The sequence below is a fragment of the Lycorma delicatula genome, chromosome 4, assembly GCF_047948215.1.
Source record: "Lycorma delicatula isolate Av1 chromosome 4, ASM4794821v1, whole genome shotgun sequence".
In the NCBI taxonomy this organism is placed as follows: domain Eukaryota; kingdom Metazoa; phylum Arthropoda; class Insecta; order Hemiptera; family Fulgoridae; genus Lycorma; species Lycorma delicatula.
In genome coordinates this window covers 113,642,406-113,658,487 of record NC_134458.1, presented here as the reverse complement: position 1 = coordinate 113,658,487, position 16,082 = coordinate 113,642,406, and the positions used below count along the sequence as shown (strand labels likewise).

Sequence of the window (16,082 nt, the reverse complement as noted above, 5' to 3'; positions counted from 1 at the left end):
ATAATAAGCAGTTATTTTACAGAGTGAATTCTGTTTTTCAAATAAAGATCAGGATATTTTGAATATCCAAATTAATATTACAGAATAACTGGATTCTACTGAACAAATTTTTACATAACTATACAATTAAAAGTTATGCATTTATTAAAGTTAATAATTTATTTTAAAAATGGACTTTTAAAAGAATCAACAGGTATGGTAAAACAAAGAAAGATGATAGAATAAAAAAGGAATATAAATAAAACAATGATTTCACTTCTTCAAAGTACAGTCGTTTGTTACAGATTACAACTAACGCATTTTCAGGAATATCACGAGGCAAAAAACATTAAAACAATAAAACTAGATAATATAATTAGAAATAACAATTCTGATAATGTACATGTTTCAAACCACAAAAATTTTATGTCAAACTATAAAATGTGCTAAAATGAATAAAATTATGAGTGAAAAAAAATGTAATTATATAATAAAACTTTTTTTTGTTAAACAAATAGTGTTGGGAGTGTATGGCTCAACTTGAAGAAACATGGGTGATCTGCAATTGGTTGTAGATTTATATGAAAGAGCTGTTATGAGAGGAGCAGAGGTGCAGCAGATTGATTTCTATCTTGACAGAATGTTTAAGAAACTAAAAGAATTAAATATCAATCCAGAAGAGTCAGAAGAAATTGCATGTAGTAAAGTTAAAGGGGAAAAATAACACATATATAAGAGATATTTTCAAGTCAACTGTCATTAAATTTGCCCTCATTCAGAAAAAGATGAGTTTTAAAAGTGATACATTATAATTTGTAATTTTCCTCATTAGATTAATATTACTGTCAGAATGAGTTCATATTTCTAGATTATTATCTGATATAACAAATAGTCTATACAAAGGTGGTCATTTTCAACCTTTTTTTTTTAAACATTTAATAAATAATTCATTTTTATTTTTATTTATACTTTATCTAAAAAATACAAAACTTAAGGGCCGAATGTATACTACAGTGGTTAGACCCGCACTTACAAATGGAGCAAAGTGTTGGACACGATACGAGCAGTTTGATCGAGATCTCACGACCGCAGAGATGAAAATGTGTCGAATGTCTCTTGGTGTGACTAAGTTGGACCACATCAGAAGCGAATGAATCCTTCAAATAAAAGAGTCAGTGGCGGAGAAAATCTCTCGAGAGCGAAACGATTGGTTCGAAAAGATTGATTCTCAGCACCCTTCAAGTGTTACAAAAAGGATAATGGCTCTTGATATCCCGCCAGTCAAAAAACTAGGAAGACCAAAGAACAGTTGGTGTAGGCAGTTGGAATATCGACGATTGAAACATGGGTTGACCCAGCAAGAGAGGGACGATAGAATGAACTCCAGAATGACACTCCGTTCAATGAGACCAAATTGAATTGAAATTTTACAGTTTTACTGCTTACCCTGGAGACTTTTGTCTCACAACAGGAATTATATATGTAATATTAGTCATTATGTATATTAATAAAGCAAGGAAGAAGAAGTATACTTTATCTAAAATTCAGTAGTTGGTGGTAGATTTTAAATCTAATTCATAATATTTGGTTAGCTGTGCAGACAATTAAAAGCCATGTACTTCATAATATTTCATAGCTGTAAATTGCAATTCACTTTGCTCTTACATGCAATTGAGTATCCATAATCATTTTCCTAATAACCTCTTACAAACACCATCCAAAAAATAATATATCTGTGCAAAATATATACAATGATATGCTATACAGATATAACCCTACTTTAAATTAATGGAAAATATAAACTGTTGCTAGGAATAAATAAACTCTACTTTAAATTAAATAATAATATTAGACAGTGTGTGTGTGTGTGTGTGTGTGTGTGTGTGTGTGTGTATGTGTGTATCCTTTTTTTACTAAAGCATGGGGGTGTCAAACCTCATGGATAAAAAAATAAAGTTGACATTGTAATTTGTATGTAATTATGTGACATTGTATTAGATTTAATATGAGTAACATGTTTTTTACTAGTATTAAGTAGATGTGTATTAGTGTTAAGATGTTGAGGTTCTCGCATATGCGAGCAGTAACGTAAGAAACTTTGTTGGAAAGGGAAGGTGATTATATTTTTTCTCTGGCCGGCTGGTAAGTGTGTGGAAAGGGCACTGGCTCTCTCACTCTGGACTTGGAAGAAGCAAGATCAAGACATTAAGATCGGCGACCGGGTATGCTGTGAACGGCGGAAGGTGAACAACGTAGTGAAGAGTCGAATGCGTATGAAGATGTGTGTACCTTTCATGATGTGGCGAGCGTCCGGCCGGCATCAAAGGGTGAATCCCAACATAAAAATTATTAATTCTAAGATAAATTATGTCAATAAAATTTAACTTTATTCAAACATTCAAATTTCTTAGCATTATTTCAGTTCATTTAAAAAGATCCTTCAAAAAACCAAACAAAATCAGAATTTTAGTAATAATTTTATAAAACATTTTCATTTTTCTTTTTTTTTTGTGTCATTCTTGGCACATCATCGATGCAGGGCGAAGCGTGGTCGGCCGAGAACGGCGCAAAGTGGCGACCCTGCCAGGATTCTATGGTTACTGGAAGGAATTTGAATGTTAGAATAAAACTAAAAAAAAAAATATATAGATAATAAGATAGTTGTAAGACAATTTTGTTTTTGTGTTTGTACTGTTGTTAAGATAAATTTTTTTTTGTATTATTATGGAAACTAGAATTAAAGCCAAAAAGAGTAGGGGTAGTATGGACAGTGAAAACAGACAGATAGGTGAGGGTAGTAGTGAGGAAACAGAGATAGGGGAGAATTTTGAAAATTTAGAACAGGGGGATTTGAAGAATGGTAGGGATGTAGAAGAGAGTAATGTAGGAGAAAGCGTGTACTCTGCCAATACAGTTCTTTTAGAGGGAGTAAATGATGAAAATGAGAGTGATAATTCAGAGAAAACTGTTTTAGTAGAAACAGAAAATCAGATTAGCGTACAATTAGAAGAAGGAGGTAGTAAGGATCCGGATAACTATTCGGGATTGAGAATTATGTTTGCGGAAATGATGAGGGAAAATAAGAAAGTAGTGAACGAGTTAGGGAGCAAGATAGAAGAAACAAATAAGAGGCATGCCCTAGAACTGAACAATAAATTTGATCAAAATGCAAAAGAATTAAAAGAATTGAATAATAAATTAGATGATCAGGGAACAGAGAATGTTCAAAACATAAATAGGTTGGAAAATAAAATATTACTTATGGGAAAGGAGTTTAAAGCACATGTAGCCAAGGAAATTGAAATGATTAGGAAGGAAAATTTAGAAGTGATAAATAATGCCAAGGGTGAGATTAGGGATGAAATAACAAAACAAATTCAAACTTTGAGGAAAAGGTGACTGAGAGATTAGATTTAAACAAAGCAATTTGTCAGGCCGAAATGGGTCACTTAGATAATAAAATTGTGGGATGTGTTGGGAATTTAAGTGAAGAACAAAATAATATGAAAGACCAGTTGGTTGAGACGCAGGAAAAGGTAGAATTGAATGAAACAAAGTTAAAGCAATTAGAGAACAAATAAATAAAAGCTAATGAACGATTTTCCAGTGAAATCACTGATGTAAAAAATAAACTGGCGGAAAAATAGAAGAAACTAATACTAGACAAGATAGTATTTCAAATATAATAGTACCTAATTTTTCAGAACCTATTAAGACACACTTAGACTTGAGGAACCCAATTGAATTTTTAAATAAGTTTTCAAATGAATTAAAGGCTAGAAATATTAAAGAGTGGAGTCACATATGTTCAATATTGTCTAGCATCTTTTCAACAAATTCAGAAACAAGATTGTGGTTTTCGTTCATAGAGTCTCAAATAGGGAGTTATCAGGATTTTTGTGACAGTTTTAAAGAGAAATATTGGTCGGTAGTTAAAGAGAATGAGGTCAGGAGTAAGTTACACTTCGGAAAATTTAAATCACGAAATCATATGAATTTGAGTCAGTATTTTCATTTAAATTATAACATGGGAAAATTTTTGGAACCATCTGTAGGAGAGGAGGAGTTGGTTGTTCTTATTTCAAATCATTTTGATCCGATCATAAACAGAGTTAGAATAGCACAACAAGTAAAAACCGCTCTAGAGTTTACCAAATTATTAGACAGCTTACAACCAGAATTACAGTATTTAAACTAATCAGCATGAATATTATAATTCAAGAAAGTCGGATGACAATCCACATTCGTATCCTTATTGCAATGAACATAAGAGAATAAAGGGTAAAAATGACTATAAACCTAAGTATAGTGAGGGACATACAAGAGATAGGGAGTATATAGATAGATATAATTTTGAGAGGTCTAATGTTTATAGAAGAGATGATGATGTACATTTTAGAAACAGAAATAAAGGTTATGATAATAATAGAGGGGACAAGTACTCTCGTAGGAAACATTACACTAACTACTCAAACTGTAAACGAAACCATGATGATAAAAAAGGTACTGATAGTCAAAATAAAACTTTAAACATATGCATGGCTAAGAAAAAATCTTGTCAACAGTATAACGAAAACAAGATAATAGAATCGAACCATCCTAATAAAAATGATGACCCTGATACAATTAGAATAGACATACATCAGGAAAACCATTAGAGAGTTCGCCAAGAGATGAGGATCCGCCCGCAAAATCTGATGTAAAGAGTGAAGAAACAGGTTTTAAAACTTTAAACACTATATTTTCTGACATGCCTGAAGTACTTCTGAAGGAAACCAAAGAGGACAAAATTTCTAATGAAACCGAGTGTGATTTAATTGAAATTAATGTAATAGTAGGAGTTCAAAATTTTCAGTGTCTTGTTGATTCTGGATCTCAATTGTGTTTTATTGACAAGAGTTTTTTAGAGTTATTAGAAAGATCTAATAATGTAAAATATCATAAAATAAATATTGAAAAATTAAATATAATAACAGCGACAAGTACCAAAAAACAAATTACAAATAAACAGGTAACTCTTAAAGTAAATTTTGGTTTATTTGAAAAAGATATTGATTTGGTTGTACTACAAAATTTAAACGTTCTTTATAAATTCCTTAAATTCCTTTCGTAAAGCCTAGTAATACAAATAAATTAGTGTGTAATATAAAAGTTGATAACAATGATTGTGATTATTTGTGGTATAAACAAATAAGTGATGTCAAAGAAAAATTGTCGCATATAGTGAGTGAAATTGAATTAGAGGAATTTATTGATATTTTTTATGAGTATAAAACTATTTTTTCTGATGTACCAGGTAAAATAAAAGACTATCAATGTAAATTTAAAATCGATCAAAGCAAAAAATTTATTAGGAAATGTTATCCTATTTGCAAAAATAGAGGCAGCAAGAAATGAAGTGAATAAATTGATGAAAAATAATATAATTGAGTTAGGTGATTCTGAATATGCGAGTCCTTTAGTAGCCGTTTCTAAGCCAGGTTCGCCGGATGAGATTAGGTTGTGTATAGACTGTAGATCGGTGAACAATCTGATTATAAAGAATGATTTAGCCCCAATTCCAATAGATGATATTTTAGCTGGTTTTCATGGTGCCAAATTTATTAGTTCTTTCGACATGTGTAGTGGTTACCATCAAGTGGCTTTTTTTAATAAAAGAAATAATACATATTTCAATTTCATCAGTTTTAAGTCTCTTTAAACTTACTTAAAAAAAAAAAAAAGTTCTATCTTAAGAAAAGTAACAATGAATAACAGCTAATTAGCTAGATAAACAGAATCCCTAACTATGTACACTAATAAAAAAACAACCTTATCTTTTAAATGCATTCTTTAAAAACTATTTATATAATAATTGTCAAGGCACCAATAACATAACATAGTGCCAAAAACCTTAATAAATTAAAACAATCAGTACAGCATGACTAGCATATTTAATTTAAAAGAAAAATCATCATTCATATAGAAAATATTACTTTAGAAATTAATAGGTACTCTTATCTGAATATTTAATCTAATTTAAATAAAAATTACTATAAAACTTTAAATATACAAAATTTTATATTAATATAACACTTTGTTTATAAGTGTTATAAACATTTAGACAGATTTAACCCTACAACTGACAATACTAGAGTTCTCTCTCAATAGTAATAATTCACAGCAATATTTTTAAATCCAGCACATACATGGATATCATTAACTAACAGAAAAGTAATCAAAATCAACTATTTAATAATGCAGTTAATTTTAGCTAGATTTAAGTGCTAGGATTATTAGAAAAATTTGGTTGTTAATGTTCAATCAGTCGCTCAAGAATGGTGGTAGAAGACTGCACAAAATAAAAATTAATGATCAATAACATAATAAAAGAATTTAAATTATAGTAAAACACAAAATTAAATCTAAAGCTTTAAGAGTTCAGGGTACTAATTAAGAATCAGCCAGTTCTAGGATTAATCATAATAATTACCAATTCCATCAATGAATACCATCAATTTTCATTTATTTCAAATTTGATAAAAATTATAATGGCATATTAATCATGCTTCTATCATCACACAAATCGGACAGTACAAACATGCAATAGGTTTTTTTCATAAAAACAGCAACACTAGTGTCATCTCCCACAGTGACACTAGCATTTCTGTTTACCAGGAGCTTGTAAGAAATGTCAAAATCAAAAAACAAATGAAAATGCTGCTATGAGGAGTGACTGAAATATATAAACTAAAAACAGTGTTTCACAGTGAGAAGTTACAGTAAATCATATTCTCTTGAAAAATTATTATTCTGCCAATGCTATCTATTTTTACAATCAGACAAAGATTTTTACAACATTATGTGAAATAAATATAATTTCTTTGCACATTACTAAAAAACAAAAAATTCAAAAGATCAAAAGACTTCACAAGATCTAGGCCTTTAGTTAGGGTACAGCTATTGTGATTTCTGTAAGAAATTACATATGAGTAAACTCCTTTTTTTGGGTTTAGTTCAGCATGAAATTTTTTTTAAACTGGCTAGGACACTGTATGAAAAGAAAGTGTTTATTTGTGGATGTGGTAGGCTTGGTGAATGGAAGAGATTTCAAATAATGGATAGGATTAAGGAAAAGGGAAAATATGCTGAAACAAAGAGGTTAGTAAAGGACAGAACAAGGTGGAGAGCAGCAGCTGTAACAGGACCTGCCCTAATGGTAGAACACTACGAATGAATGATTGAATATGAGTAAGTGAGCAACAAAATTCTCTTGACAGTGTTCTGGGAGTCCAAACGTATAAGTGACTGACTACTTGGAAGTTGGATAGACTGTAAATTCTGAACTATACACAGTCATTAAAACACCTTAGGAGCCATCTATGTCATATTTGACAATCCACAAAATCAATAATTTTGCAAAATGATAATGCTTGGCCAAATACATTGCAAACAACTGCCAAGGCTCTTATGAAGTTCAAATTTGAATCTATTTTATCTCCATATTCAGTAAATTTGGAGCATTATTTTCAATTATCTCCACAATTAAAGAGGTATATTAAGGGTATTTATTTCATCAAGGATGATGACCTGAAGAACATAGTGAGATCATGGATAAAGGAAAGATCATCCTCATTGATGGAATCAGAAAACTGATTCACCATTGGAAAAAAAGTGTAGCCATAAATGGTTACTATATGGAAAAATAAACTTAAGTTTTTAATACATAAAATGTACTTTTATGTCATATTTATTTCATTTGACTATTTCTTTTTATTTGTGCATTACAATGAGCAACTGTGCATTATATTTCACCCTTCCCTTGTAAAAATAAAAAAATCTGTTTATAGTAAACAACTTTAGGGTTTTATATTGAAAATAACAAATGTTCAGTTAAAAATTATGAATTACCATTAACCTTTAAGTAGTAACTATTTTTGATCGTGGAAAACATCATACGCTGATTTTTAAGTTCAAGATGAAAGGAATGCTGAATATATCAATATTTCATTTCTCACACCCATGTTGTGAGAAATGAAAAAGGTGTGCTTCATAAATTAAATTGCATAAATGCAACTTAATTTAACTGGATCCAATTTTTTTTTTTTTTGCAATAACAAAATAAACTGCATATATTATATTAATCAACATAAATGCACTCATAATGACGTTATGAATATTTCTTCACATTATAAATAGTAAGAAGAATTTTGTAATTACATTTTATGATTAAATGTTCAACACTCATTTTACAATGGACTCCAACTGTAATTACACCCAAAAAGAACTTGCAAAAATATTATGATTTTTGTGTACAAAATATGACTAAGAAGTATAAAAATGCATATAAAATTAAATACAATTGTTTTTTAAGCGTTAAGTTTATATAGTTGATTAAAATTACCAAATAGAGTAAAGAAAATAAGTTGAAGTAAAAATTGTACATATACATGATTTACTGTAGGAATAAGATAAGCTACTGAGTAATAAAATATAAAAATAATTAATAATAAAATCTTTCAAATAATACTAAATATTCAGAAAAGGTATATTCAACTTCTAAAGTATATATATATATATATATATATATATATATATATATATATATATATAATCACAGAAAATAAGTAATGTATAAAATGTCATATAATTATCAAAAATTGGTGCTTTTTAAAATTAATCAGTAAAATTGACGTATTTTTATAAGTGATAATATTTTACTTTAATCTACTGTAACGATAACTACAAAGATCCTCATCATATTAATGCCATACAATAAATAAAATAATTTATATAAATATATATCTTTTTTAAATGCCTGTAAATTTTTACACTATTTGACCTAATAAATAAAATAGATAGCATATGTTGTAAACAAACATAAAAATAAGCAATTTTGATTTTTAATATTTGATATTAAGGCACTATTCAAATACCCAGTCACAAGGCAATTTAGGCATTTTTGAGGCAGGCCAAGGTAAATAACCAGCAGATTTAAAAACCCAATAATCATATGAGACTTTACTGATTAAAAGAATAAAAAGAATAATTTCAAGAGCAATAATATAATTTATATAATATGACCAATCTTTTTGTACCATACATACCTTATTCTGATCCAGTTCAATGACCTGAAAAGAATTATTAAAATAAAATATAGTTTATTATTTTTTTTTTCATATTCATCAAACTCCATAGCAATAATATTCAGAAGCTTTATCAATAATAAGCATGCAAACTACAATGATAAGCAATTTAGTAACTTGTATAAAAAAAAAGCCAATAGAAATGGTAACTTTAAAATTACATACTTGGTACTATATGAGAACTATGCAGTAAAAAAAGTAATATAGAAAAAATACAGTCATGGGAGACATGATAATTTAATTCTTTGATATGACAGTAAAAGTTAATTGATCATGGATAAGAGAGTACCTATATTCCTATATTTCACAACACCTGGAATGTTTCAGGGTGTAGAATTTCTGAAAATTAACCCTAAAAGCAGCACATCCCTCAATTTTTTAGTACAACTGAAAAGTCAACAATCGTTTATTTTTTATGTCTAGATGTTCTGATGAACATCAGTACATGCAATGGCATATTCTTTATTTTCTCCTCTCACTTGAACAAACTAATATTAATATATCTTTGTTTTTATAGATATGTTGATGTTTTGAAAATGTTATTACAATTATGAGGCACAGTTCAAAAGTGGGCCAATTGGTAATAACATGAGAGCTGTTGAAAAAATGAAAACTTTATTACTAGTTTAAAATACTTACATATTTATTTAATTTTTTAAAAATAATCACCATTTCGTTCCAAACACTTCTGATATCGTGAAACAAGCTTCTTCAAACCCACTAATGTTCAGTGGGTTTAAATGCAGTGGGTTTAATGCAGTTTATTCCACTTTTGCAACTTTTAAATTTTCACTTTCCTCAATTAGCTGAGACACAAGGCAGTTTTTGATGTGTAGGAAGAGGTGGTAGTCGCTGAATGCAAGATCAAAACTGTAAGGGGATGATCAAAAACATCCCATCTGAATTTTTTAATTGTTTCTGTTGTACATGCAGCTATGTGTGGATGTGTATTATCGTGTAACGCACTAAGGACAATTCCTAATCTCAGCATTCCCCGCCATCGGTTTTGAATGCCATAACACAATTTAGAAAGTATTTCACAATATACTTGTGATGTGTTGGAGGTTCCATGTTCCATGAAATCAATCAACAGCACACCCTTTGAGTAGTCAGCATGATTTTCCTTCAAGACTGGGCTTGTTAGAATTTTTTTGTTTAGGTGAACTGGAATAACACCATTTAATGGATTGTTTTGTCTCAGCATTGATGTACAAAATCATTTCATCGCCAGTGACAATATGGGAAAAACATTTGTCTCCTCATGGTTAAAGCAGTTGAGAAAAGCTCAAATCAAAAACAATTGCACGACTGTATAAAATATTAACAATCACTGTGCCACTGCTGCCAATCTCTCAGTGTTTCCAACGCACTCACAGTAAAATGAATCTGGGAACTTTATTGTCATAGGTTAGGTTCCAAATCGCTGACCCTTAGAGATGTTACTGATGCAAAAGTTAATTCACTGACTGTACTGACCAGTTTATAAAATACTCATGAAAATAACTGTAGAGTATCTAAACCCACTACTAATGAATAGTGAATGATAAGAGATACAGAGAGCACCAAACTTTTCCACATTACATAGTTCAACTCTATTAATATAAACAATTTATTCTTACTGAGCACCATTAATATAATTAGAATTGGATTAAGTAAGAAAGAAATATTAAACAATAATAATACTAACTGCCTGACTACTGGTTTATGTATAGGGAAGATATACATTATTATAAGTGCATATGGAAGGATGTGAGATATTCTGTCCTCCCTATAATGTAAACAGTAATTGGCAATCTAATCATTAGTTGGCAATTTATTATTTAGTTTGGCAACATTAGTTGGCAATCTAATCTTTCTGTAAATGTGTTTATACAATCTAAAAATCAACAGCTATATAGGCTTTTCAATAACAGTCATTTTTTTTTAATCATCCTACCTTAAAAATCATTTCTAACACAAATGTCTTATAATAATTACCTTTTCATCAAGATTTTCACACATTACTTCATCAAAATCTGTAACAACCTTTTGATTACTTATAAGCCAATACTGAAACAAAATAAAAATGTTATTTACACGTTGACAAATGTACATGTTATATGTATAATGAACATTAATTGATTTAAATAACTTTAAAAATTTTAACAAACTGGACATTTTTTGTTGATACAATGGATAACATTTTTTGCCATAGTTAATAATTTATCTTTCTGTGGAATAGTAAATTATAGTACATCATTTTTCTTTTATGGAACAGTCAATCCAATCTAGAGATAAGTAACATTTTATCATTTTTTGATATAATATTTTATATATATATAAATCTTTTTCCTTAACTTTCCTAATACTTTCACAACAAAATCAAAATCTGTAACTTTATTTAACCTAACAAGAAACTTCTTCTACATCTTTAAAAAAATTCATTTATTTTCCAAAAATTGGTTTTAATGCAAATTTCAAAATAAATCCAAAAAATACATATGGAGAAAAAGTGTTTTTGACAATTTTATAAAAGATTCTGATAAAAATATAACACAGTGATCTTCCTAATAGTTTGACCTCTGAATTTTTAATAATACTTTTTCAACCAAATTCTACATAAGTTTCTATGTGATATTAGAAAAATATGTATTTCTAATTAAGTTAAGACTGTTCTTCCAAACTGCTGAACTGACCACCATTTTAAAATTGAAAATTTAATTAAATTCTATTATGCACCTAATAGATTGTTTCACCTAATCGAAATGTTGCAAATATTTCATAAAAATTAGAAAATGTATTTGGTTTGAACTATATCACAAATAAAACAGTGTCATAACATGGGATTAAAATAGGATTTTGCTCTAATAAGAGAAAAAAAACTTTTTTAATGAATAAATTATACATATTATATAAATTACATTTAAAAACTTGATATAGCATACGCACATGAGTAATTATTCAAATTTATGAATTGAATGTATATATTATTTTACTGAAATTATTCTTTTAAAGATTCACATTGATATTACATATAAAATTGATATAAACACAAATTTAGACATATTAGAAATTAAGATGACATAAAATTAAATATATAAGAAAAATATTACATACATAATACAAACAAAACTTCAATTTGATAAACCATCAGTCATTTGATAAAGCATCAGTATTTGAGGGAGACAGTCTTATAAAAACTGCAACAGGTAACAGCACTGCATAAGATAATTGCAAATTATAAATTAATTACACAATTCTCATTATTTTACTATTTTTAATTTTTAATATGCAGTAAAATTAAATTAAATTTTTCAATCATAACTGAGGATGTAGGATCCCATGAAAGTATTTTCATGGTAAACTTAAGATAATACATGTCTTATCTCAATGCAACATTAATACAGTACCAGCAAATGGTATAGTATTTGAAAATATTTACATCCTCTCTGGAAAATGAATGATGCGAGTTAAGGAATAAGGCATTTTTAAACAATAATTATTGGTAAAAAAAAACTGTTTACACTTGAACGGAAAACTTATCTTCTAGCAACTTGAAAATTAATTTGAGTTATTGAGAACAGCAATGAACCAATCAAATGACTGATGAATTAAAAAGGTGTAAATCAAATAAGACTAAAATTTTTTTATTAAATTACAAGATATAAATTACAGCATACCTTAACAACTTGTGAAGTAGTACAGTCACAATGCAAACGATTTTTGCCAAGAGTAATGGAGATAATAGAATTATCACCATACTGACTCATCCTATCAACAGCATGAGATAGAATATACACCGGTAACTGAAAAAAAGTTATTAAAGTTACTGTCTCAAAGAAAATGCTAAGTTGTTATTAAATAAATTTAAAAATAAAAAATGCTCAAAACTTATTAACATTAAAAAAAATTAAAACCTAAACTATACAGTAATTTGGATTGTCATTATTTTTGCTAACAGCAAGTCAAACAAGAAGCATTTCCAAGCATACTGCTGCAATAACATGTTAATAATCTGAACAGTTTCCTGTTCCTACTTACCATGAACAATCATAAAAAAATTAATGTGTTTGTTCTGTTCCTAGTTTGAGCCAGCTAGTGCTGCACTGTAGTTTCTATTAGCGCTGGCCTACAAGTCAGTTTTATACATTAATTCAAGTGAAGAATCCCGTCTGGCGCGGTCATGTATTTCTTGGTCTAATGTGACTAGTGTTATTTAATATTGTACAAAATAAATTGAACTGTCCTAGAAGAATATGATTTCATTTCATTTCAATTGACGATCAACGCAGTCCATCCTACCTCTAGACTTAACAGTGTTTAACAAAAAAGAATTAATATGAACAGTTTCACAATAACAGCTTACTTTTTGGAGTCACTATAGTTTCAGACAAATAATAGTGGACAATTTTGTTTTCGCTAGTATTATCAGATGAAGTAGTGAATATCACTTTAAATACTGCATTAAATACAAAGCAAGTTTTGAGTATTTAAATTTATTTCTTAGAAATGCAAAATGTAAAAAAATCATGCAAGTTAAAATCTTATAAAAAAAAAAGTTTTTCCTGTTTAACTGCGTGTCTTTATACTTATAATGTCTTTATACTGCCAAATCCTCTACTACTTTTTAACAAAAAAAAAAAAAAGAAATGATATATATTACACAGTATTTTACCTGCCAAAATTACTGAAAGAAGAATACAGCATTTATTGCAGTCAGGAAAAAAATTTGAAATTTAAAAATTAATCTTAAAAGAAATTATTTACAAATTCCTCTTGGTTAGTGAAATTTCACTGGGAATATTATATGAGAATCATTACTGATTAACGCAAAAGAGGATCATCAGTGACTCAAAAAAACAGTGTTCTTAACTTTCATAAAACACTATTTGATACACATGTATTTCTTCAGATAAGTATATACAGTGAAACCTCCACAAAACAGAAACATCCTCAAGATGTACAGTTTCCTAAATCCCGATTTACTTTAATAGAAGTTAATCTCTATAAGGAACATGGATTTTACTTTCAATTTCACATATTAAATTTATCCCATAAGTTAGAAAGAAAATAAAAAAGCAGAATAGCCTGTAATAAAATGATTAAAAAAACAGATCGTACACAAACAATAATCTGTAAAATAATAAATTCAGTAGTTGACAAATTGTTGTTTAGCACAAGATATGCAGTCATAGCTCCAATTTTTGAGCTGTAAGCCAACAGCCGTTTAAAGTAAGTAGTAGGTAACAGCTTACATAAACAATCTATATGCTGTATTTAGTCAAAAAGTTAAAGTTAATTGTTGATAGCAAACTATAAGCAAAAATGAAAAAATAAATTCAATTTTATTTAAATGGTTCATGCATGCAAGATCAAAATATCTTTCAATTTCCTGCAACAACAGGAGACAGAAATTTCAGCTAAGTTACTACATTCAATTGAGTTGGAGATTTCACTGTGGAAACACGTGTTGTATGTCGTTTTTCTTAGTTTTGGATTGGTTTTTGGTGATATTTTTTCAGTTTGTTGGACTGATTTTGTAGGTGAATATTTACTGAATGTGTTTGTGAATTTGGTGAGTTTTGGACAATCGATTGCAATTTTATTTTGATTTTTCGGTTTTTTACTATTATAGTTAATAGTATAATAGTATATTAGTTATTCTAACCTCAAAAACTACAGAAATTTTTCTAAGCCCTTTGACTTGTTTACACGTGATTGTCACTGTTAACTGTAATAAACAAGGACTTAGAATATATTTTGTCATTCTGAGTTGTAATATTAAGTCCTTACATCCAATCTCTCTATCCCTTCCTTATTAACCGAAATCCTCCTGTTTCTTGCTGGATCTTGGCACCACCCAACTTTTTACCCTCCCCTAATTCCGACCCCAGATTTGGGGTGATACATTTTCCCGGAGAAGCTGTGGGCACTCTGTTCCTGGTTCCCGATGACATTCTCGTTACTAAGAAAGACAGTTGCCATTTGGTAAGTTCTGGGCTGGTTAAGTTCTGTTGTGAGTCAGTTTCCATGATGTGTAGTGATTTTTTACTCTTGGTGTTGGTTATTGTGGTTGCGTGAGTTATGATGTGTGAGTGTGTGCTACCATGAGTGTTCACAGTATGAAAAAAAAATTCTGCGTTACATGTTTTTTCCCTTGTGATGTGCAAGTGATTTGTTATTCCTTGTGTAGGTGTTATCCTTGGTATTGCATGAGTGTGTGTTTTGATGTCTCAGTTGTGATTGCAGCGACCGATTGTGTGTGCGGGTATTTCCCCCTTTCTGAAGTAATGTTACAAAAGCTGTTCCCAGGAGAGGTGGAAACCCAGGGGTTAAGGTTTAGTCGGTAGAGCACAGGAACACATACACACTTAATAACATCTTGCGGAACCTTTTAGCAAGTCCATCACTGCTTTGGCTCCTGTAAATGGGGTTCCTCCACCTCTATAATAAAAAAGGCCAAGGACCATGGAGCGGAGTTACTGTTGGTTGCTGAACCAAACCTTGATGTAGTGAAAACGGCAGGATGGTATGCAAATGATGAATGTACTTACATCATTGCAACAGTTCCCAAACAGGGTGCCCGTGGTAGTGGAAAAGGACTGGGATTCGTCTGGGTTGAGGTTGGTGACAGGATTTTCTATAGTTGCTAATGTCTCACCTAACATATCAATAGCGGAATTTACTAACAGGATAGAGAGTTTAACTGCAGATTTGCGGAGGCGGAATGTCCTGCCCTTCGTATGCGGGGACTTCAATGCAAAGTCCCCTGAATTGGGCAGTGAAACATCAAATCTAAGAGGCAGTATACTGGCCGAGATGATGGGTCTGTAAATATGGTGTGTGTAAACATCTTTGGCGCACACACATTACACAGATGGGAAATGGGTTTCACTCTAGACCTTCTGTTTGTGGAGGAGTCTGGAGCAAGAGATGTGCGTTGATGCATGATGGAAGACGACTCTCAGCGACCATTGCTATATAAAGATGGTCACTGGG

The 16,082-nt window shown here is 29.9% G+C and overlaps 1 protein-coding gene across 6 annotated transcripts in view; it reads right to left on the bottom strand.

Moving 5' to 3' along the window:
* Positions 1–16,082, bottom strand: part of hfw (leucine-rich repeat domain-containing protein hfw) — a 107,422-nt gene that overhangs the window by 42,890 nt on the left and 48,450 nt on the right. For 4 of the 6 annotated variants that reach the window (XM_075363958.1, XM_075363957.1, XM_075363955.1 and 1 more), the window contains exons 7-9: positions 12,764–12,889; positions 11,082–11,153; positions 9,066–9,089 (exon numbers count right to left, since the gene is read on the bottom strand). In XM_075363958.1, coding sequence (XP_075220073.1) covers positions 9,066–9,089; positions 11,082–11,153; positions 12,764–12,889 — 222 coding nt within the window. Of the gene's footprint in view, positions 1–8,754; positions 9,090–11,081; positions 11,154–12,763; positions 12,890–16,082 lie in introns of those variants that run through there. The other 2 variants (XM_075363960.1, XM_075363954.1) reach the window with 2 other exon arrangements.